Genomic DNA, 22,585 nt, shown 5'->3' with positions numbered 1-22,585 from the left:
CTTATTTTGATGTTCCTAAGAACGCGACGAGTACAGGCGGCAATGTTGACAACACGCACCAGCGCGGACACCGCCGAGCCGCCGAGCCGAGCACCCGGCCACACACACGCCGAGCTACCGACATTTCACAATGCAGTCAGCGGCATCCAAAGAAAACGTGTTGTTGACGTAAAAATAACTAAGATGTCAACATAAAAGCTGCTATTTTTACGTCCATGACGCCATTGTTCACGCCCCCTGGATATCCAATCGGTGTCGAAAATACGCAGCCTCCGATTCCAAACCGAAACTAAAATCCCGTCGTAGTTGTGTGGCTAAGCGAAGTTTCGTATCGCGTATAAAACTTTTATTTTAATACATTTGTTTTAGTTCTTTAAGTTTGTTAAAACGTTTTATTGTTTCGGTTCGCCACTGTTTTACGAATAATGTTACGTTAACTTTTTTATTTTCGCATTTTTATGCACCTCGAAACAAAGTCTTTTACAAGCCAATCCAATCCACCCTAAACTTCATTTGCGTCGAAGCTTCCGAAGCTTTGTTGCGGTTTGGTGTGTCTTTTATTTTTACGTAGAACTCATATCGATCCGATATGCCGCGTCCGAGAATGGATTTTGCGACTAATAAGTGGCGAGGCACCACGCGAGCAAGAATGAACAGCCCTGGAGGTTATGGGCACTGCTCAATTGGCTCATTCCTCGGTGCTTCTCGAAGGTAAGCCTTTTTTCTCTGTGTCCTCCTAAGCTTCCGTTCAAGCATCTCCTTGGTTTGTTTCCTTGCCCTGCCTTTGCCTAATCGCGCCCGAGAAGTGTATTCTGACAGGTATTTTCCTTAGGCGAGCATCTCTCCTCGCGCTTTTCGTCAAACCGTCCGACGGGTTGCGAGTTCTAATCGCGAAGCCATGATTCGGTCACCCAACACGTCGGTCGACCTGTCAAACGTTTTATCGCACGTGGGTCGTCACTTCGCGTCGGCACGCATCGCTGCCTACCCATATCTGTACTGGCCAGGTTTCTTTGTCGGCCCGCGCGTCTTATCGCTGTGGGTGATCTCAAGCGACGCGAGCGAAACGCGTAAAAAAAGAAAACCCTGTTGGAAAATATCGATGATGGAAAGATGATGGAAAAGGCTCATACAAGCGTAACCGTAATATGGGACATCCTATACAAGCGAAAAGGCAGCTCCAGTATAGTGGATTACGGCGGAACGATACAGGTAGGCGGAACCATCCAAGCGTGTCGTATTATGGGACGTCCTATACCGGCGTAGTGGATTATGGCGGAACCACGCAGGCGGACGGAACCATACATGGATAACGTAATCTGGGACATCCTATACCAGCGAAAAGGCGATACCGGCATGTTGGAGCCATATGGCTCCAACATGGTGGTTTCGCCTTTTCACTGTTGTACACGGCAATTTAGTTTTAAGCTTTACATATATGTTTAGAAAGGTCGTGAAAGCTAAATTAATGCGATTTGTGCAGGCGAGTTATATGGCCAGGCGTACGTAGATAGGGACCTAGTCGTAACGATCAGTCAGATAATTAAATACAATTTGTTAATTAACTTTTTAATTAGTGAAAATGAAACTATGGTTTCTATTGGAAACTTGCTGAGTCACTGAAAACCACAAAATCAACTCTTTTTAGAAGGATATATTGCAGGGTAGCATTTTACGCGCTCTGTAAAAATGTTTTATTTGGACGAGTTTCTAGGTTTCAGTTTCTTATCAGAGCTCATCTTTGCGCCCACGGTCCTGTTCCCCAGGGGCTTAGACGCGCAACACACGCGCGCCTTGCTTCCCTCCATCCTACGAGGGAGGCGAGGGGGCGGCTTCGCACTGCGGCCACCGGGCAGCAGGACCGTAGGTGCAAAGATGCGCTCTGGTAAGAAACCGAAGTCTGGAAACGCGTCCAAATTGACCATTTTTTTAGAACACCATAAAATGCTGCTCTTGTCTTATATCTTCACAAAGAAAATTGATTTAGTGTGTTTTGATGATGCTTAGAAGTTTCTAATTGGAACCATGGGTCTATTTTCACTGATTAAAAATTTCAGGAACATAGAGAGAGGCTGAAGCGGTTTTGTATTTGAGAAAACACTTTTAAATCTTCATTTGACCTCCAGAATCTCAAATATCAAAATTATTTGCCAATTTAATTAATCGAGGCTGCATAGAGTCATTTTTAAAGCGCTTTGAAAGCACTTCCCTAGAGAGCGACGTCACAAGAGCAGCTTTCAAAATTTTTGTTCACGCATCTTCAGCGCCTATGAAAGCTATGCACGCACATGCTATTTTTTAAAGGGGCAGAAAAATGTGTCACGACTGGTGCCAATGCGGGAGAATATACCTAGAAAACTTGCGACTGGACGCGCGGCCCTTAAGCGACACACACTTGGCGGCTGAAAGGTCTTCTTACGATGTCACTATTGATAGGATGTTTTTTTTTGTGTTTTCTCACGTTTAGTTATATCTTTGTGGAAAACGAACGGGATATTCAGATTCGCGGGATAAAACCACGCGAGAATGAACCTCCATCTAGTTTTCTGAAAGAAGTCTGGCACATCTCTGTAATAAGCCGACTGATCATTACAAATTAGCCTTTTATACCATGCCGCCCTGGCCATATAACTCACATGTACAGACTGCGTAAATGTAGCTTTTACAGCTTTTTTTTTTAAATCTGTAAAATATACAAAAAAAAACACTCTGTAGAATGTCCCCCAATACAATATGATTGTATGCTTCCTTTCTCGCTTGCATTGTTCAAGAAAGACTTGTGGATATCCAGCGTTTCATTGGAATGCCGGATGTCAATGAGTCTACATCAGTGAGTGGTTTCAAACAATTATGATGTTTGCACACCAGTAAGCTCTTATCTGAGGCTCACCAGGAGCACTAAGAGCAGAGGCAAAATGTCGTGACCTGGTAAATTTGGTTGCAGGTATTTATTTTTAGAAGAACTGCATGCAGCAAAGCTTAACTTTGCTCAAAAGAAGATAATTAAAAATTCAATACTGAACAATGGTGTCCCTTGAGCTGTCAGACCAAACTCCCACTCTTGTCACTCAGGAGTTCCTAACTTGTGCGTAGAGGATCAGCACAACCCAGATTTGTGCTGCAAGCGCACCTGCAATATAAAAGTTGAAAAAACATGAGATGAAATATGAGACGTTTACAATTCTCTGTAATGAGAAAATACAGTACAGCTCTCGAAGAGGAAGATGGGAGGGCATGCCCCTCCTTCCCCTCCCCTCCTCCTCTTCTGCTCCCTCCGATTTAGGGGGAAATTTCCCCACTAAATTTAGCGGGTTAAGTTTCCCAATAAATTTAGCGCGGAAATTGATGTCACATAACCTCAACAAAAATGCAGTTTTTCCGCTAAAAGTAGCGGGGAAAATGACGTCGCATGACCGTGTCACGTCATCCATAAAAACATTCAGTTTCTCAGCTAGACTTAGCGGAAATATTAACGTCACATCACCACAACATTAATTCAATTTCCTGCCAAGTTTAGTTAAACGGTTACGCCGACAGCGACGCCGCGAAACGCGGAAACGGGTGCTAACAGCTGCGCTAAAAACTAAATGCATCAGGTGAAATAAAGTGAACAGTAGATATACTGTAAGAAAAAGAAGAGAATCTAAGATACCGTTCTCAGATCCTTCCTTTTGTCCGTTCTCAAATGTTTTGATATCAAGAAATGTTTATCTCTTTATTCATACCCAGAGAACCCGTCCCAGTTTCAGCATGAATGCAATAAATCAATGCAGACTAGACCTAGTAAACTATAATGCACATGCACATAAAAATGAATGTTTGCCACATAGTCATGTATCAGTCAGTGGCTCAGATCTCAAAATACATTTGTATTGAGGAACATTCCTGAATAAAACTTCTGGGCTTCGAATTCAACAGTTTGTACTTCCATAACAACACTGTATGGCACTGATTTTTTTTGTTTTTTGTGACACATCAGAAACAGCACAACACTGTCATCCTTGCATACCTAACAAGAATTTGTATTTCTTTTTTTTTTTTAGCATGGCATGTGCTATTCTAATGCCCATACAGCCTCCTTTAACAAAATTTCCTTTGTATAGCTTTTTATTGGTTCTTATTTAGCTCGCACGACAGATTCGGTACCTTGAATTCTCACTCGCCATCAACAGTTTTATATATTAATGTAATAGCGAAAGACAAGATGTATGGACTTGAGTACGGTTCAACAAGCACAGATGTTGAGAAAAGTACTGAGGAAAACTCAAATGTCAAAATAAAAATAAGCTGGAATGTGGATACAATTATGGACATGGTCATGAATACAGTTAGCAGATTCAATATAAAGAATATGTGTTAGACGCACGCTCAAAGAAACCTGTTGCATCATTATTCATTCAAATTACTTTGCAGAACCCAGCGCTGCAGTCTCAGGTGGAAGTTCGCTGGATGAGTCTACTGAAAATGAGTGTAGACGGAAAAAGCAGTTTGATCTGCGATAATGAGCATTACATAAGTGACATGTCATTATTACTGTTACAGTGCCGAATGTTCCAAACTGTCAGTCGCATCATTCTGTGAATTCCCTCCGTACATTACAGGGTTTGGCTCTTTCGAATGCTTTGCGAGAAAAATGATGAACTGGAAATATCTAGAGTAGTTCTAGAAAAACTATTTCCAGAATCTTATCTCAGCATCGCAAAGAATACAAAAAGTTTCTAAAGACAAGGTTAGTGCAGGAGTTGAATAAACTAAACACTTTGTTTTTCGAAACCATCTTGCCGTAGTAAACGTATGAAGTTCCCCTAGGTAGAGCTAGTCATTACGGATGATTGTGCCCATTGCATACCATAAAAATTTAATTTGCGACCTACAATATTTACAAACTCAATTAACTCTGAATAAGTGGACCACTTGGCATTAAAGATTGGCCTCACCATGACTGTCTGCCAACATCTACATAATAATTTTCATGAACCTATGTATTTCAAGAAAATATTTGGTGCGAGCTGCTTAAAACACAATAGCACTTTTTAACGAGTGCTGATTGTTGGGCAAGTTTTGTACGGTACGTTAGAAAACATAATTGCGCTTTGAAGACGGGGACATAGGAAGGACAGACACCACCGAGTGCTAACTTTCAACTGATTTAATTCAAGAACCTCAGCGTAAAAACACACTGCGTCACCGCACCACATCTCAACCAATCCGTGGCTCTGCCACGGACCGCAAGTACGCCAACTCCTTATCCGCCAAGTCAATTGACGCCACACTGACACAACACGTGCCAGAACTATTTATAGCATCAGCCTCCATAATCTCTCTAACAGTCATATCTTTGTGCCTAGCAAGAACAGTAGACAAAGCAAATAATGGTTTGCACTCGCAGTGATGATCTGTCGTGTCACTGTCATGACTGAGGGTGCAAACAATTATTTGCTTCGTCTACTGTTCTTGAGAGGCACAAAGATAGGACTGTTAGCGAGATTATGGAGGCTGACACTATAAATAGTTCCGGCACAAGTTGTGTCAGTATGGCGTCAATTGACTTGGCGGATAAGGAGTTGGCATACTTGCGGTCCGTGGCAGAACGGATTGGTTGAGATGTGGTGCGGTGACAAAGTTCGTTTCTACGCTGAGGTTCTTGAATTAAATCAGTTGAATGTTAGCGCTCTGTTGTGTCTGTCCTTCCTATGTCCCCATCTTCCAAGCGCAATCATGTTTTCTATCACACTTTTTAACACTAATAGAAAGCCTGTAGTGGGCCACAACTTAAGCAGTTTTCACTTCATTATGAAGAGCAATTACACATATGTGAACCATGAATATAGGCCTGCACTGAATTTTTTTCTTAAGCTGAACGTGCAAGTTCCTGTTTTTTTATATTTCACATGTCCCGACTGCTGGGTGTGGTAGGGACATAAGATTGATGACACCAACGAAACACAATGATTATTTTAAGAATTTGTTTGGGTAAAGCACGAACAAGGCGATCTGCGGGAAGTTATTTCTGTGACACCGTCGAACCTACATCCGCGGGCTTTAAGTTCACATGTTAATCATGTCTGCAGACTCCTTTTTGTAATTGGAACTCCATCCAACCCAATATTTGAATATGTTTTTTTGCATTTTAGGCTTAGTAGTGCTTTTGCTGTTCTAGTAATAGGTAAGAAAAATGCTTATTTCAAGTGGCATACCTAACACCTGGTGGCACGAGGACTCCCCTGTCGTGACGCTGATCGAAAGTCATAGGCAGGGAGATACTGCGATGCTCTTGTTGCTGGGATTATCTCCCCCATGGTCCTGGCCAGACCACAGAAAAAGATTGAGTCCAAGCTTGTGGCCACTAGGATCTCCAGATCTTGAGGCACCCAAGTAGCTGAAAATAAAAACAAATCACAATCAAGTACTTGGCAGAGCTACATTAGAATGGCTAGCATATTCTTTCGTGATCAGCACATAGATCCTCTTATTTTAGTCACAGTCACCCCCCAGGACAAGGCCACGTAGGCGTTAAAATGATGGGCACCGAATTAAGGCGAATGATCAAATGCATTCATTTAACCCTCTTTCGCCCCAACCTGAGAGACTTCTGTCAAATATTCACATTCAACTGTAAATACTACAAATAAAACTACTACTGCAATGCAGAGCCGTATAGTCTGTTCTCAAATGTTTTGATTTTAAGAAATGTTTATATCTTTATTCATACCCAGAGAACCCCTCCCAGTTTCAGCATGAATGCAATAAATCAATGCAGACTTGACCTTGTAAACTATAATGCACATGAAAATGAATGTTCGCCACATAGTCATGTATGAGTCAGTGGCTCAGATCTCTAAATACATTTGTATTGAGGAACATTCTTGAATAAAACTTCTGGGCTTTGAATTCGACAGTTTGTACTTCCATAAGGAACACTGTATGGCACTGATTTTTTTTGTGACACATCAGAAACAGCACAGCAGTGTCATCCTTGCATACCTAACAAGAATTTGTATTTTTTTTTTTTAGCATGGCATGTGCTATTTTAATGCTTATACAGCCTCCTTTAACAAAATTTCCTTTGTAGAGCTTTCTATTGGTTCTTATTTAACTCGCACGACAGATTCGGTACCTTGAATTCTCACTCGGCATCAACAGTTTTATATATTAATGTAATAGGAAAAGACAAGATGTATGGTCTTGAGTACGGCTCAACAAGCACAGATGTTGAGAAAAGTACTGAAGAAAACTCAAACGTCAAAATAAAAATAAGCTGGAATGTGGATACATTTAAGGACACGGTCATAAATACAGTAGCAGATTCAATGTGAAGAATACGTGTTAGACGCACACTCAAAAAAACCTGTTGCATCTATATTCATTCAAATTACTTCGCAGAACCCAGCGCTGCAGTCTCGGGTGCGAGTTCGCTGAATGAGTCCACTGAAAATGAGTGCAGACGGAAAAAGCAGTTTGATCTGCGAAAATGAGCATTACATAGGCAAATGACATGGCATTATTACTGTTACAGTGCCAAATGTTTCAAACTGCCAGTCGCATCATTCTGGAACTCCATCCGTATATTATAGGGTTTGGCTCTCTCGAATGCTTTGCGAGAAAAATTATCAACTGGAAATGTCTAGCGTAGTTCTAGAAAAACTACTTCCAGAATCCTAACTCAGCATCGTAAAGAATATAAAAAGTTTCTAGAGATAAGGTTAGTGCAGGAGTTGAATAAACTAAATACTTAGTTTTGCGAAACCATCTTGCCGTAGTAAACGTATAAAGTTCCCCTAGGTAGAGCTAGTCATTACGTATGATTGTGCCCATTGCATACCATAAAAATTTAATTTGCGACCTACAATATTTACAGACTCAACCAACTCTGAATAAGTGGAACACTTGGCACTAAAGATTGGTCTCACCATGACTGTCTGCAAACATCCACATAATAATTTCCATAAACCTATGCATTTCTAGAAAATATTTGGAGCGAGCTGTTTAAACTGCCATAACACTTTTTAACACTAATAGAAAGCCTGTAGTGGGCCACAACTTCAGCAGTTTTTACTTCATTATGAAGGGCAGTAACAAATATGTGAACCTTAAAACTAGGCCTGCACTGAATTGCTTTCTTAAGTTGAACGTGCTATGCTCGGTTCAATATATTATCTTTGCAGAGCTGACAATGTGCAAGTTCCCATTTTTTTATATTTCAAATCTCCCGACTGCTGGGTGGGGTAGGTACATAAGATTGATGACACCAACGTAACACAATAATTATTTTAAGAATTTGTTTGGGTATAGCACTAGCGAAGCCATCTGCGGGAAGTTATTTCTGTGACTCCGTCGAACCTACATCCGTGGGCTTTAAGTTCACATGTGAATCATGTCTGCAGACGCCTTTTTGTAATTGGAACTCCATCCAACCCGAGATTTGAATGTTTTTTGCATTTTAGGCTTAGCAGTGCTTTTGCTGTTTCACTTCAAGAATAGGTAAGAATGCTTATTTCGAGTAGCATACCTAACACTTGGTGGCATGAGCACGCCCTTGTCGTGATGCTAATCGAAAGTCACAGGCAGGGAGATACTGTGATGCTCTTGTTGCTGGGATTACCTCCCCCATGGTCCTGGCCAGACCACAGAAGAAGATTGAGTCCAAGCTTGTGGCCACTAGGATCCCCAGATCTTGAGGCAACCAAGTAGCTGGAAATAAAAATAAATCACAATCAAGTACTTGGCAGAGCTACATTAGAATGGCTAGCATATTCTTTCGTGATCAGCACATAGATCCTTTTGCTTTTATACTTTGTACTTGTACCTATTAAAAAACTGCTCCTTCACAGCCACAGTCATAGACACACCCCAGGACAAGGCCACACAGGCCTTGAAATGATGGGTACTGAATTAAGGCGAATGATCAAATGCATTCATTTAACCCTCTTTCACCCCAACCTGGGAGATTTCTGTCAAATATTCACATTTAACTCTAAAGACTATAAAAAAAACTACTATTGCAATGCAGAGCCGTATAGTGGGAGAGTTTAGCCAGTGGGTGTGGTGACAAAGGTGGCGGAAAGGAGGAAAGGGAGGAGAGCGCCGAAGGAGGGAGAGAGAAGGCAGCAAAAAGGAGACGACCACTATTTTGACGCAACACTGTTGGCGCGGAGCACTGTTGAGGCTATGTGTCGTCTGCTACTGGCTTAATTCATTTTTGCCTTTATGAAACTTTGCGTTTAAACATGGAGAAACTTCTTTCTTTAGGTTTTTAAGCCACCAAGGAATAACACTATATTATTTTATTGCCAGAGCCTGCCAAATAAAAGCAAAGGGCAGGTGTCTGGATAGAAAGAGTTTAGTTGGCGCACCAAGAGGCTAACCAATAAAAATGGGTACCACTCTGCGCAAAATGCCTAAAAAGCGTGCATCTCAACTTGACACTAACAGCGGCATACACTATCTATTTTACTGACTAAAGGGTACTAGATCATTATTTCCAGCTAACTAGTCAAACTAGATATTCTTGCCGACTTGCTTTTTAGGAAAATTTTTAAATTTACAAGAACTATTAAGACAACAGCTAAAAAAAAGCAATGGCAAAACCAACAATCGAATTCGCCTGCTCTCCAGTAGCACGACATCTATAGAAGGCAGACCTGCAGAATGAGCAAGCAGTCTAAAAAAGAGTATGTCCCATGTATAATTTGTTTCCATGCTGCAAAGCAAGTGCTGGAAAGAGGTTTCACGACATTAACAAAATTTCTTGCAATCAGTTGAGAACAAGTTAGAGCAGCGAACTTGTCCTTGCCCTTGGCATAACGTCTTAGTGTTGCCCATGGAAACTCAAATAAATTTGTAAATAAAAACAAAAAAGACTAACCTTTATAAAAAAAATCTAGCTTTCGCAAAGAAAAGTTATCTTGAACAAAATATGCGGGATACGGTTGTACAGCATCCATTTCTGTGCTGAACCAATTTTGAGGCAAATCTGCGACAATGAAAAGAAAACGCCCGAGTACATTAGGGAAAGACAGAAAGGATGCATACCTACAAGAAAAAAATTTAGAACGACCACGGGCAGGAACCTCTGGTGAGGCTCTCGGAGTGACTCCCTGCAATGGGCCTGCGCAGACCAGAGAACAAGATCGGTCAGAGCTTGCAGCCATAAGGTGCTTCATACCATGAAGTTCCAGAAGTAGCTGCAATTGGAAGCAAAGTGCATTTCATTTCTCTGCAGAATGGAGAGTTTAATAGCTAGTATGCATTCATAAGGTGATACAGTCACGAATGCAGATTTTTCAATGCAGCACTATATTTCCAAATTGTTAACCGTGCCGGGCAACACTAAAAACCGAGAGCATTATTCCAAACTATCTCAGTTTAAAGTTAACCACGGCAGAAGCTGCAAGCCATGTGACCTTCAAGTTGGACGCCATGGTACGTCGAGCTTATAATCATGTGTCACACTGTTTTTGCTGCAATGGCTTGTAGTGTAAAAAGTGGTCCAGCTTAAAGAGATGCAAAGTATAGACGTTTGTGAGTGGGGCCCTGACCTAGTCTTGAGCTACATTGCGAGGAAGGACGTTTCAACCGGGATGTTTGCTGCCTGTATCCACACAACCAGCTTGTGGACAGCGCTTGCTCGAGCCGAGTACATGTCCTCGACAGTGCCATTATTTGACAAGCAGTTTTATGAATGTTAAACATGACTGACTTACAGAGAGACTGCATCTCAACGACTAATGACTTGGGATACCTAACTGAATACTGATATATTAACTGAATGCAAAACAAATTACCTGGCAGGCATTAAATTTATCAACAAGGTGGGTCGACTCCGCATTAAGTTGGAGTCGATGCGTCAGGCACGTAGCCAGGATTTTGTTTCAGGGGGGGCCCACTCATAACAAAATGCTGTATGAGGGGGAGGGGGGAGAGGAGGACCCATGCAAAATGGAAGATATCGGGGGGGGGGGGGGGCCGGGCCTCATAAGCCTCCCCCTGGCTACGTGCCTGCGATACGTAATAGGACAATACAAACAAAGATATGCCTTACAATTCCTCTTGCACCCCCAAAATGATGTGTTTTTGAAGGTAAGATACACAATGTTCTTGATTCAGAAAGTGCCTCAGCTGTACAAATGCATATGCAGTAAGGGCACTCGCCAAGCCTATTCTCCTCAGCTCTGTGCAGGTTAAGCTAAGTTAGAGTATAGAGGTACACGCTCACTGACAGCATGAGGAAGGCAGGGAGAAGTCTCCGTTGTTCCACCACCAGCCCGTCTGCTACCTTCGATGACGTTTCAGCGCCTCATGAGCCTGGAGCGAGCACATCTGTCCAAAGTGGGGTAAAAAGCACAAGCACGTGCTGGAGGACGCCCAGCCATTCTCTTTTTGTCATCGGCTATTCTACATATTTTAGTATGACATATTTTTAAGTGAGAAAAAGTATTGCAAATATGCAGTCCAACTTTGACCATAATACAGAAGTCTGATAAAGATAACAGTTGCCATTCACCATTTTCCAAATAAGTGGTCCCATGTATTGGAACATCTACACATGTGGTGCGTGAGTGGGTTCAGGACTGAGACGCTAGAAAACGAAGCGCTCACAAGGCTTGTCTGGCCCTTCCAACCATGCGGGTACATTCATCGCAAATCCCCGATTTTTAGACAAAATGATTTAGAATGAGCAAATCTTGTCTATGCCCGAGGTAGAACATTGAATTGTGATTCCCCCATATTGTGCCAACCATCCTTCAACCTGCGGTACCACCTGCAAATGAACTATGTTGCGCTGCGGCACGCGTCCATGCTGCCTACTTCAGGGAAAACCACTGCTCGTGTTGAAGACGACATCCCACAGTGTACAGGCAACAATGTTTAACGAACTAAAACAAAATTGATATCATTCAATAGACACAAATAGGCTCACAAAGTGTCGACACCATGATTGTTGTTGTTGGTTTTACTCTTGCATACAAACAAAAGTGACTTCCTCTTTCCTCCGATGTACAGTAAAACCCCCTTATCTTCGGGGCCCCTATTTCTTCTCGAATCGGTCACAGAGCACATAATCGCAGCCACTGAATTCTGCAAAATTAAAGGCCGCGAAAATTAAAGGTTCGCCAACATTAAAGAGTTTACTGTTCTTCCGTGTGTCACATGATGTTAACATTTCAAGGAGGCTGAAGGTATTGGTTTAAGAAAAAATTGACCTATAAAAAAAATGCCCTTCTCCAGGTTAGGCACGCGAGGTTCTTTTGCACTACCTATAAGGCGGCAAGTTTGTTTCGGCAGAGCTTTTGGTTAAACGGAGTCACAAAAGTAGCTATACTTGGAGTCAACTATTTTGTGCTGCATTATAAAGCTAGAGTAAATTCCACTGTGCTTCTGCAAAGCACTGCTTGTTGCGAGAGCATATGTGGTTTAGTGTTGCATCCCATTTGCATGATCTAGAGAAACTAGCACTAGCAGAGCTGGAGCACTCAAAAAAAAAAAAAAACACACAGCCGACTGTGGAAACATTGAGAGATGCACACATGCGAACTGTGCATTTCTTAAAAGTGCATTCTAGCAAAGGTAAAGACAATATGTATACTTACGGCGGCCATACTTGGCTTTCCCAAGCATGACCACTTTTCCCTCGGTAGCACCATCCAGTAAGCAACAGCAACACGCCCATGAGACGCCGCCGACTCATGGATTGAATGACGACCCGCCTGAGGTCTTGGAAGGAGATCCGGAACACTGCTTTAGGCCAGATGTGGTATCTGGAGGGGGCAGGGACTAAAAGTAAAAATTAACAAATTTATTTGAAGCGCTACATTCCTATAGCATAAACTCTAGGATAGCAGTATCATTTTTTTTGAGGTCAGTGATACATTTTAATTAAACACAAATGGTTGGTTTATATGATGAACCAGCAGCCCCTATTTTCCTTAAGTGTAACGGAGTGTCTAACGTTACGTCCGACGGAACCCGAAATAAAAATTAAAGTTACGCCCAACGTAACTGTCAAGCATTCGAGTTGCGTCCGACGTAAACCAAAATAAAAATTAAAGTTACCGTATTTACTCGAAAATAGGTCGAACCCTATTTACTGGGTCCATAGAGAATAAAAAAAAAGTAATTCAAATATAGGTCGACTTTTTTTTATTTTTAAGAACAGGGGAAATTTTGGGCAAAAGAAAGAAACAAACCTTTATTTACATCACCCTCAGCTAAATCACGGGGCGATGCCAAAAACTTCATCACCGTCAGAACTTCTGGACATGTCATCGTCGTCCGAAGCTTCTTCAGCTGGGTAGACATCCTCGCGTATTCGCAGCAATACTTCACTGACACCGTTGTAAAATGACGACAGGAAACGAAAGAAGGTGCGAAGCGACGGAAGACAAACTACAAAGACGCAAGCAAAGCCGCCGTGTCGCCATGAGCAACACGCGAGCCGAGCCGCCTCAAACAACTAACAAAAGTAACTTTTATTTTTTTTTTGTGTGCGCGTTTGCAAGGATGGAGGGTAAAGTGCGTGGCGCATCGCGTTCCTCTCCTTCCCCGTTGCCCAGCAAGGGGAACGCTAGAGGCGCGATGTCGACATCCGACGCCCGAGGAGCGGCACGGGCCACCGCGGGCGGCGAGCCATTTCGGTTACCAAAAGCTTTTTGAAACAAGAAGCGGCGCGGCTCTACGGCAACGCCGGCTCGGTGACTCGATAGCTTCATGCCTCCGGTAGGGTCGCAAAATTTGGTCGCGAATACAGGTGTCGAAATTCTTTAGTCACAATTTCCGAAAAAAAAAAAAGAAAAAAAAAAGGTCGACTTATATTCGAATAAACACGGCCGCGCGACGACACACACATTATGAAAGCGATTGGTGCGAGCGACCAAGGCGATGAGCGACGTTTTCTAGAAGCCCAAGAACCGAGCGGCGCAAGCAGCGGGAGTGAGAAATCTTCGTCGCTCGGCGCCGGCACTCGTAGCTTCTCGCCGTCGCTCGTCTCGTTGATCGCTATATTGCTTACATGCCGTTCAGAAAGGCGCTCTAAGTGCTTAACATTGCATTGGGACCAGCCTCGCATCCAACCGTAACCAGTCTTGACTTTCTTTAAAGCCGCACAGGTAGAAGTTAACATCCTACATACATCGTTTTCAAGCATGGCTCCTCGTTCATTGCTCGATTTACTCCTCGTTCATTGCTCGATTTACATTTGCGGTAAATGACAAACCGCAATGAAGCACAATTATTCTAGTTCAAAATTGTCACGAACACTTGGCACGCATGCTTACACAGTAGCGCACCAAAAGTAATTTAAAAGTAGAACGAAAACGGGACGAGATTCGCTTACCGTTTCACGGTGACAGACGCCTTCGGATCCCAGGCCTAAAGAACTCGGAAGTCGCCGGCGGTCCGGAGATCGGACGAGGCGAGCCGACCGCGCTGACCCAGGCCGACCACACCTGGTTGAACTATGAGAGGCGCCGTCGAGTTTAGAACCAGAGACGCAGTAGAAACGGACCGCCAAACATCTGTCCCGTAACCGTAAACGAGCCAACGAACCACATCGCGCTATCTTCGCCATTGTTCGCCATCTCCGCGACGACCGGAAGTGGAAGCCGCGAACTTAGAAAAGCCGTGGCAGCGGAAGCACCGAAGCCACTGGGCGGAAGCCTTAAGTTTCGGTTTCAGTTTCGGTTTTCTCCAACGCCGGCTACGGTCGCTACGGTTGCGGGCTGGTGAGTTTGTGGCTGGTTGCGAGGACGCGAGGGGCCACGAAAAGACGCCGAGTTTGCCGAGTACGAGCAACGGGCCGTTTGCCGCTGTCGACCGGCGATGCGGTATCCGCGGCTTGGTGTTACGATCGGTTTCTTGCCGTGCACGTTAACTCAAAGCTCGAAGTTCCGCAGTTCCGTTCCGGCACCAGCCGCACCACGTTTTCCGGTGCATCGCACGTGGAGTTTTTTCGACGCATTCAGTGAAAGTAAAGATCGTGTCCGCTGTCTTCGGTGCTGTGGAAGAAGTTGCGAGACGGAAGAAGCATCAAAACCAAGGCGTTTAGGACTCCAGGCCGGGCCGCCGGTTCACTCTGAACGAGAGGCGACGTGTGTGCCCACGCTTTGAGGAAGCCTCCGCGTTTCGCCGCGCCAGACCTCGCCGATCGCGACAGGACCAACCGGACCCCGAGTCCGAGAGGCTCTTGCGCAGCCAGGAACGGCACCGAAGTAGGAGCTGCTCGTTCTGCGCTACCATGCAGTGCTCTACAGTGCTCGGAGCTCTCGGGTGTCATTCGTGCTTGCACTGAAGCCATTGTGACCCCTTCGGACGCGCAAGTCGTACTTCGCAAAGGTTTGGACGGGGCCGCCCTCACCGAGCAGCTCCGCTATATTCCGCTTACTTATGATCGCAACAAAAGCTTGCGTTTGTTCTCGGGAAAAAAAATTGCGGGACCGCTCTCCGCGCCGCTGACGAGGTTGGCCGCCGCCATGTTCTCAGCTGTTCACTCGCTCCTGCAGCGAGCGCCTTGCGATTATCCTTCCCGTTCCAAAATGCGATGCGCTTTGCGCATTATGCCGTTTACATGATCATATATTGAATGCGGCAACTGGATTCAATGCGACTAAGTCGCATTCATGTAAACGCGGCTTATGTTCTTTTTCGACATACATGGTGTATGTACGATACCGGTGGTGAACGATGGACGTTTTTGGTGGAAGATGGCGGTCGTCTTTCTGCATGTATGATTTAGTTATAACGGTGGTCCTGTGGTGTAAGCGTTTTGTTGGAAAGAAGGCGGTCGCCTACGTCATCGGACGCAAAATCATACCAGCCACACGGAATCATATCGGAAAGCAAACTGGCTGCCAGTATAGACAGACCCGGAGCCATAGCGGTGCCGGTATCTCCAGTTATGCAGAACGCCAAACCAAACTAGCTGCATACATAATACCAAGAAATTATGGTGGTGTCATACCAGAATTGTAAAAGCGGCAGGTTTGTTTCTTGTACGTTTTTCCAATAGGGAACATTGTGGTTGGAGCCGTTTGATCTACTGCGCTATATATAGACCAGTGTCCGCGCCAATTCCAGGGCGCCGCCATGTTTATCTACGCTCGCGCCACCACGCGGAGAGAACTGGCAGGCAGGAGGGGGGGGGGGGCTGCGTTGGCGGCGTTGCTTTGGGGAGCTGGATGCGGCAGGCTGTCCGAATTCACCGGCACATCGTGAACGATGTCTTCACCAGAAGCCTCCGCGACCCGTTCTTCAAGAGATAAGATGTCGTGAACATTCGAGAACCCATCTAGATCAAGAAAACAAGAGAAAACCTTTCTTGTCTTAAATGTTCTCGGTGTCTGCTGACCCCTGACATCCGCGTTTCAGTCCGGGTTCATTGCGTAGTAAATATTTCGCTACCGCTTTCTTGTAGCTTTCAAATGCTTGATTGTTGGCTTCTTGTATACGACATTACATTCGTGGCACGTTTGAGACCGATTTTCGCGATCTGCTTGCCTTTCTGCGGCAGCGCGGCTCTGCCGAGCCTAAATAAGTGGGAGGCGTTCACTTGATCAAACGCCGTTTTAGCGAATGAAAACGAGACCACGACGTTTCATCGAATGACTAGCGAATGGGTCTAGTTACATAGACAGCTCGGATTAGCTTTCCTTTGTAATGTGGCGCCTTGTCTGCCGCTGCGAAGCGGCGTAAACGAGGGCTCCGAGTATGTTGGCACGCGTCCCCCCCCCCCTTCCCCCCCTCCCCCCCCCACACACACACACAAACACACACTGCGAGCGTCTGGGTTTGAAACTATTAATTACCAGTTCTAAAGGATGGTACTTACTTGAAGTGGGAGCTGGAATTCTACGAGGTACCAGGAGACACTTACTATCGGGCAACGAAGCACGGTGCCTGTGGGGGCGGAGTCTAGGAACGCTACTGATTAATATTGTGACAGGCGATCAGTTATGATAACAGACGGAACTTCGACTCGTTTGTTCAGAAGTTCGCGGTGATATTTTATTAGCCCTCGTTACAGCACACCAAGGATCTTAGGCAGTGAAATTCACATCACGCAGGCTCGTCCGTCGTAGTCAAATGAGCGCAGTCGACGATGAGGTGTAATGAGCTACTAAGCTTCACAAGGAAAATGCGCGTGAGAAAGAGTTTTGAGGAAGTCCAAAACACCGATCCAGCAGACGCACGTACGTACGTTTACTCCGGACTTCATGAACCCGACGGCGCAAGATCAAAGAGCACCGCCGCCATCGCCACCCGGTTTTCTCTGCACTTTGCGCGACGACGGCACTGCAACGGAGGGCACTCGCCTCGGCGTTAACAATCCGCGAAATAGATTAATTTCCCACTCTTGAAGCCATTCCAAATGATACATGAAAATACCTCGGCGTTGTTGAACATCTCTGACGACACAACCAACACAACTGTGCCGCTGGCTGCGTGAGCCAGACACAACTGTGCCGAGCGCCTGCTTGGCACCGTTGTTTCTCGTGAAGGCCTGCTTATTTGTAGTTGAGACGATGATTCCACAGTTTTCGTGGTGCTTGCAATAACTTCGAAGGGCAGGGGAACCTTCTCACGTGGACGTTGAAGACACTCAACACCGCAGCCACCAAAGCAATCGCACGAACCGTCGCCATGTTTGCATCTTCTTCGTCACTCGCGGCGCGGTCAACTCGTCGCGACATGTTTTCTGGCTCGGCTAGATGGAAACCAACAGCGGCAAAGTGGCGTATGAACACACGGCTCTCACATTACGGGCACTATACTCACATACAGCGGTAAACAGGACCGATGCGGGCGAAACGGCAGTCGGCACACCATCGAAGAAGCCCTCAACGGGAAGCGGCGGGCCAGGCCGACGCAGCCCCCCCTCCCCGTGAGCGTCTGGGTTCGAGATTATTGTTCGCTTTTGCTCCTTGCGGTAGAGGCTAAAAAGAGCACTTCCGGACAAAGGTCTATATAGAGAGAGAGAGTAAAGCTATACGCACTCCGGAGTGCACTTCGGACGGAAATGGCTATACGCACTCCTCCGAGAGATCATGCCGCTCGGGCCACCCTTTTAGAACGGCGCGTGTATCACTGGGGAGCTCGTTAACACAGCCCCCGCCTGCGTTCACGCCGCTTCGCGGCGACAGTATCGGCTGCTAATTACAAATCGTAACCAGTACACGCCGCTTCGCGGCGTCCAGCCGGCAATCCAAGCCCCGCTGTCCCCGATCGCACCTCGAAAGGGAGTCCCATACCATTTAGTTTTGCGAGTTTCTCAACAACATTCAATTTTTTTTTTTACTGTTTATCGCAAAAAAAAAAAAGAAATGTCCTAAATATTGCCAAATGCGTCGACAAAACAAAATGTTTGAGAAAAAAAAAAAAAGAAAAAAAAGCAGGCCCACTGCGGACGGAACCCGCGTCCACTTGCGTATGAAGCGGACACCTTGACCCCTATGCCATGCCTCTGCTTAGAAAATTCGTCGTGACCACTCGTTTTATGCGAGAAAAGCGGAGTGCGTATAGCCATTTCCGTCCGAAGTGCATTCCGGAGTGCGTATAGCTTTACTCATATATATATATATATATATTTATTTACTTATTTGGACACACAAAATAGACGGGCACTAATTTACTTCACTAACATGCTCACATACTTTCCACTTGTCATGATTTTTGTGTGGGCTTTGCCCGATGATGCTAGTGAGTCATTCTCATTTCAAGTAAAGTGTCCAAACCATTTTGCACGCATGTTCGGACTCTCGGGATTTGCAGAAACTGGGAGTCTGCAACGCCTGCTGTCCTTGTCTTTTTTTCTCCAGCTCATCTTTTTTCCTTGTGCAACAGCGGACTGTCGCACAAGAGCGACATCTTTTTCATGCGTGGTGTCACCTAAACCGTAGAATGCTCGCTTCATAGTGTGGCCCGTGAGGCTGTGCGCTTTCCGCTGTCTGCCTTCACGAACACAAATACGGTTATGTACCCAGAGTGCACCGCTCGCTAGCCTTGCGTGAGTACACTCTATATGGTATATGTTGTTCAAAGTACCTTTATGCATAGCTGATCCAACCTGCATTCTCTTTTGCCATTGCCGGTAGTAAATTCTGTCTGTTTAGTATTGCACACCTGCCAACTTCCCCGTATTACCCAGAAGTCTCTTAAATTTTGATCAGTTTGTATGATTGACAGAAAAACCTCCCGAAAAGAGAAATTACCCTCCCCCTCTCTTTTGTACTGAAGAGGAGTTTTTGCCATCACTGTGGACGGCTGCAATCCCATGAGCATAGGCAGTGCAATATATAAATATAATGAAGTTGTCTTCATGCAAATTTGTCCTCAATATTTCTTTTTAAAACACCCCCCCCCCCCTCCCCTGCTTAGAAATTATCCCGAATTTGGTGTCCCCAAACTTGGAAGGTATGGTACTGTCTGTGCCTTTTCTGTCTTGTGTCATTTATGTAACGTAATATATCTGTTCTTCATATTTATAATCGCTGCAGGCCTGGTCAAGGAGGAGTTGCTCAGTGAACTACTAGTTTGAGTTCCCTGAGACGGACACCACTGACATCACCTACAGTGCTGAGGTACAGGCTTAATGGCAGATATCAATAGGAGATGATGGTAAGCTGTCCTATTTATTTAGCAGTGTCGGAGTAACTCACTTGAGTTTTCATCACTGTTTTCGCTGGCAGTTTGTTGCCTGCACACAAAAATGGTCCATTAATTGTCCATGTCCATTAAAATTGATGCAGCCTTCACACTTCTGCGGTTTAGAGCGATTCGCAGACATATGTCGATCATAGTCGAAACAGCGTGGCTCATCATTAGAGTTGAATGCTGAGTTTCGCTTGGCAACTTTTTGGCCACTTCGATCACTACAAAACATTATTTGCCTTCTCAGGTTCGCGTCACGTCTGTTTGATTGGACAGCCACCAAGTTGACTTGGATGTCAGCGCCTGTTGTCATCAGAACCTGGTTCTTGTGCTGCCACATCTTTTTTGGTGGTGGCGCTGTTGTCACCTCCCAACGCTTGCGCTCCCCGAGTTCCCATTCAAGATGGTGAGTGGTATACTTGTGGGGGCCTCGCTGCTGCAGGTGCTGCCATGTAGCTCTCGCTCGTGGTGGCTCCACCGCCATCATTTGTGCTCCCTGTGATCCCAGCCGGAGTGGTGACAGGGATTATGCAAGGGCTCTTTGTCGCAGGTGCTGCCACGGACTTTGGCTCGTGGGGGTGCCGTCGCTACTGAGAAAGCCTGTGCTCCCCGTCGTCCCTGTTGAAATGGCGGCTGGAACTTGGAGAGAGTTTGCTGCCACAGCCGGTCAGTTCAAGTTCTGCACATTCTGCCGTAGCCCTTGAGAATTCGTTCCTTCCATGTTGAGGTTCTAGTAGGAGAAGTCCACCGCTGTTGAGCTACATGTCACCACAGCAGTCAATCTGCAGAGGGGCATGGCCACATGACCACACTTCTGAAATGTTAGAGCCTTGTTCTGGACATGGAGGCCGGTGTGAGAGATTTAATATGCGTCTGGCACATCTGCCCGGCGAAAGAACTCATGGGTGTGCCACATGGAAAGTGAGCAGACTATGCAAGTCTCTTTTACAAAATGGCGCTAACAATAGGTAGTGTCTGAATCATTCTTGTATTAAGTAGGTGATACTTTCTAGGCGTAATGTGTTAGTAGATAGCTGTGGTGTTATTGCTTAACTCTGAGCAAGATACAAAGTATGAGAGATTTTCAGGCCAAGTAAAAAATTTCTGCTCACTTTAATCTTGAAGATCATTAGAGTTTCACATCACCCAGCAATCCTGAAGGCGACGCACCACATGTAATTATAATTAATATTCCCGCTCTTAGTTTACCAGGAAGGTGTTCAAAAAATTGTAAGTAGTGTTAGTTGCTTAGGAGAGCGATGTGTTGCACCTTGGCGTTCCATTCACTTTGGGATGAGGTGCTTCATTCTTGTGCGTCCTTGGTTGTTTCCTTAGCCCCTAAAGATGTTGGAGATTTATATGTTTTATTTTTGGGGAAACCATGTTATGTTAGTATCTGGCATGCTTTTTTTTTATTGCTGAAAGCTGTTTGGAGTGAGCCTTTTGTCCACCTAAGAGCATAATGATTGGGAGCTTCACTCAGCCCTATTGGAAAAACGTACAAGAAACAAACCTGCCGCTTTTACAATTCTGGTATGACACCACCATAATTACTTGGTATTATGTATGCAGCTAGTTTGGTTTGGCGTTCTGCATAACTGGAGATACCGGCACCGCTATGGCTCCGGGTCTGTCTATATTGGCAGCCAGTTTGCTTGCCGACATGATTCCGTGTGGCTGGTATGATTTTGCGTCCGATGACGTAGGCGACCGCCTTCTTTCCAACAAAACGCTTACACCACAGGACCACCGTTATAACTAAATCATACATGCAGAAAGACGACCGCCATCTTCCAACAAAAACGTCCATCGTTCACCACCGGTATCGTACATACACCATGTATGTCGAAAAAGAACATAAGCCGCGTTTACATGAATGCGACTTAGTCGCATTGAATCCAGTTGCCGCATTCAATATATGGTCATGTAAACGGCATAATGCGCAAAGCGCATCGCATTTTGGAACGGGAAGGATAATCGCAAGGCGCTCGCTGCGGGAGCGAGTGAACAGCTGAGAACATGGCGGCGGCCAACCTCGTTGGCGGCGCGGAGAGCGGTCCCGCAATTTTTTTTTTCCCGAGAACAAACGCAAGCTTTTGTTGCGATCATAAGCAAGCGGAATATAGCGGAGCTGCTCGGTGAGGGCGGCCCGTCCAAACCTTTGCGAAGTACGACTTGCGCTTCCGAAGGGGTCACAATGACTTCAGTGCAAGCACGAATGACACCGAGAGCTCCGAGCACTGTAGAGCACTGCATGGTAGCGCAGAACGAGCAGCTCCTACTTCGGTGCCGTTCCTGGCTGCGCAAGAGCCTCTCGGACTCGGGGTCCGGTTGGTCCGGTCGCGATCGGCGAGGTCTGGCGCGGCGAAACGCGGAGGCTTCCTCAAAGCGTGCGCACACACGTCGCCTCTCGTTCAGAGTGAACCGGCGGCCCGGCCTGGAGTCCTAAACGCCTTGGTTTTGATGCTTCTGCCGTCTCGCAACTTCTTCCACAGCACCGAAGACAGCGGACACGATCTTTACTTTCACTGAATGCGTCGAAAGGACTCTACGTGCGATGCACCGGAAAACGTGGTGCGGCTGGTGCCGGAACGGAACTGCGGAACTTCGAGCTTTGAGTTAACGTGCACGGCAAGAAACCGTTCGTAACACCAAGCCGCGGATACCGCATCGCCGGTCGACAGCGGCAAACGGCCCGTTGCTCGTACTCGGCAAACTCGGCGTCTTTTCGTGGCCCCTCGCGTCCTCGCAACCAGCCACAAACTCACCAGCCCGCAACCGTAGCGACCGTAGCCGGCGTTGGAGAAAACCGAAACCGAAACTTAAGGCTTCCGCCCAGTGGCTTCGGTGCTTCCGCTGCCGCGGCTTTTCTAACTTCGCGGCTTCCACTTCCGGTCGTCGCGGAGATGGCGAACAATGGTGAAGATAGCGCGATGTGGTTCGT

The 22,585-nt window shown here is 45.7% G+C and overlaps 1 protein-coding gene across 1 annotated transcript in view; it reads left to right on the top strand.

The window, feature by feature from the left end:
* The first annotated feature begins 489 nt into the window (after positions 1-489).
* Positions 490-22,585, top strand: part of LOC115330661 — a 38,072-nt gene continuing 15,976 nt past the window's right edge. The window contains exons 1-2 of the mRNA XM_042293646.1: positions 490-711; positions 19,488-19,608. Coding sequence (XP_042149580.1) covers positions 19,603-19,608 — 6 coding nt within the window. The 5' untranslated portion in view covers positions 490-711; positions 19,488-19,602. The remainder of the gene's footprint in view (positions 712-19,487; positions 19,609-22,585) is intronic.

Source organism: Ixodes scapularis, unplaced genomic scaffold (genome assembly GCF_016920785.2).
Source record: "Ixodes scapularis isolate PalLabHiFi unplaced genomic scaffold, ASM1692078v2 PGA_scaffold4__175_contigs__length_147842914, whole genome shotgun sequence".
Taxonomy (NCBI): domain Eukaryota; kingdom Metazoa; phylum Arthropoda; class Arachnida; order Ixodida; family Ixodidae; genus Ixodes; species Ixodes scapularis.
Note: the sequence above shows the minus strand (reverse complement) of the source record. Positions and strands in the feature narration are given on the sequence as shown.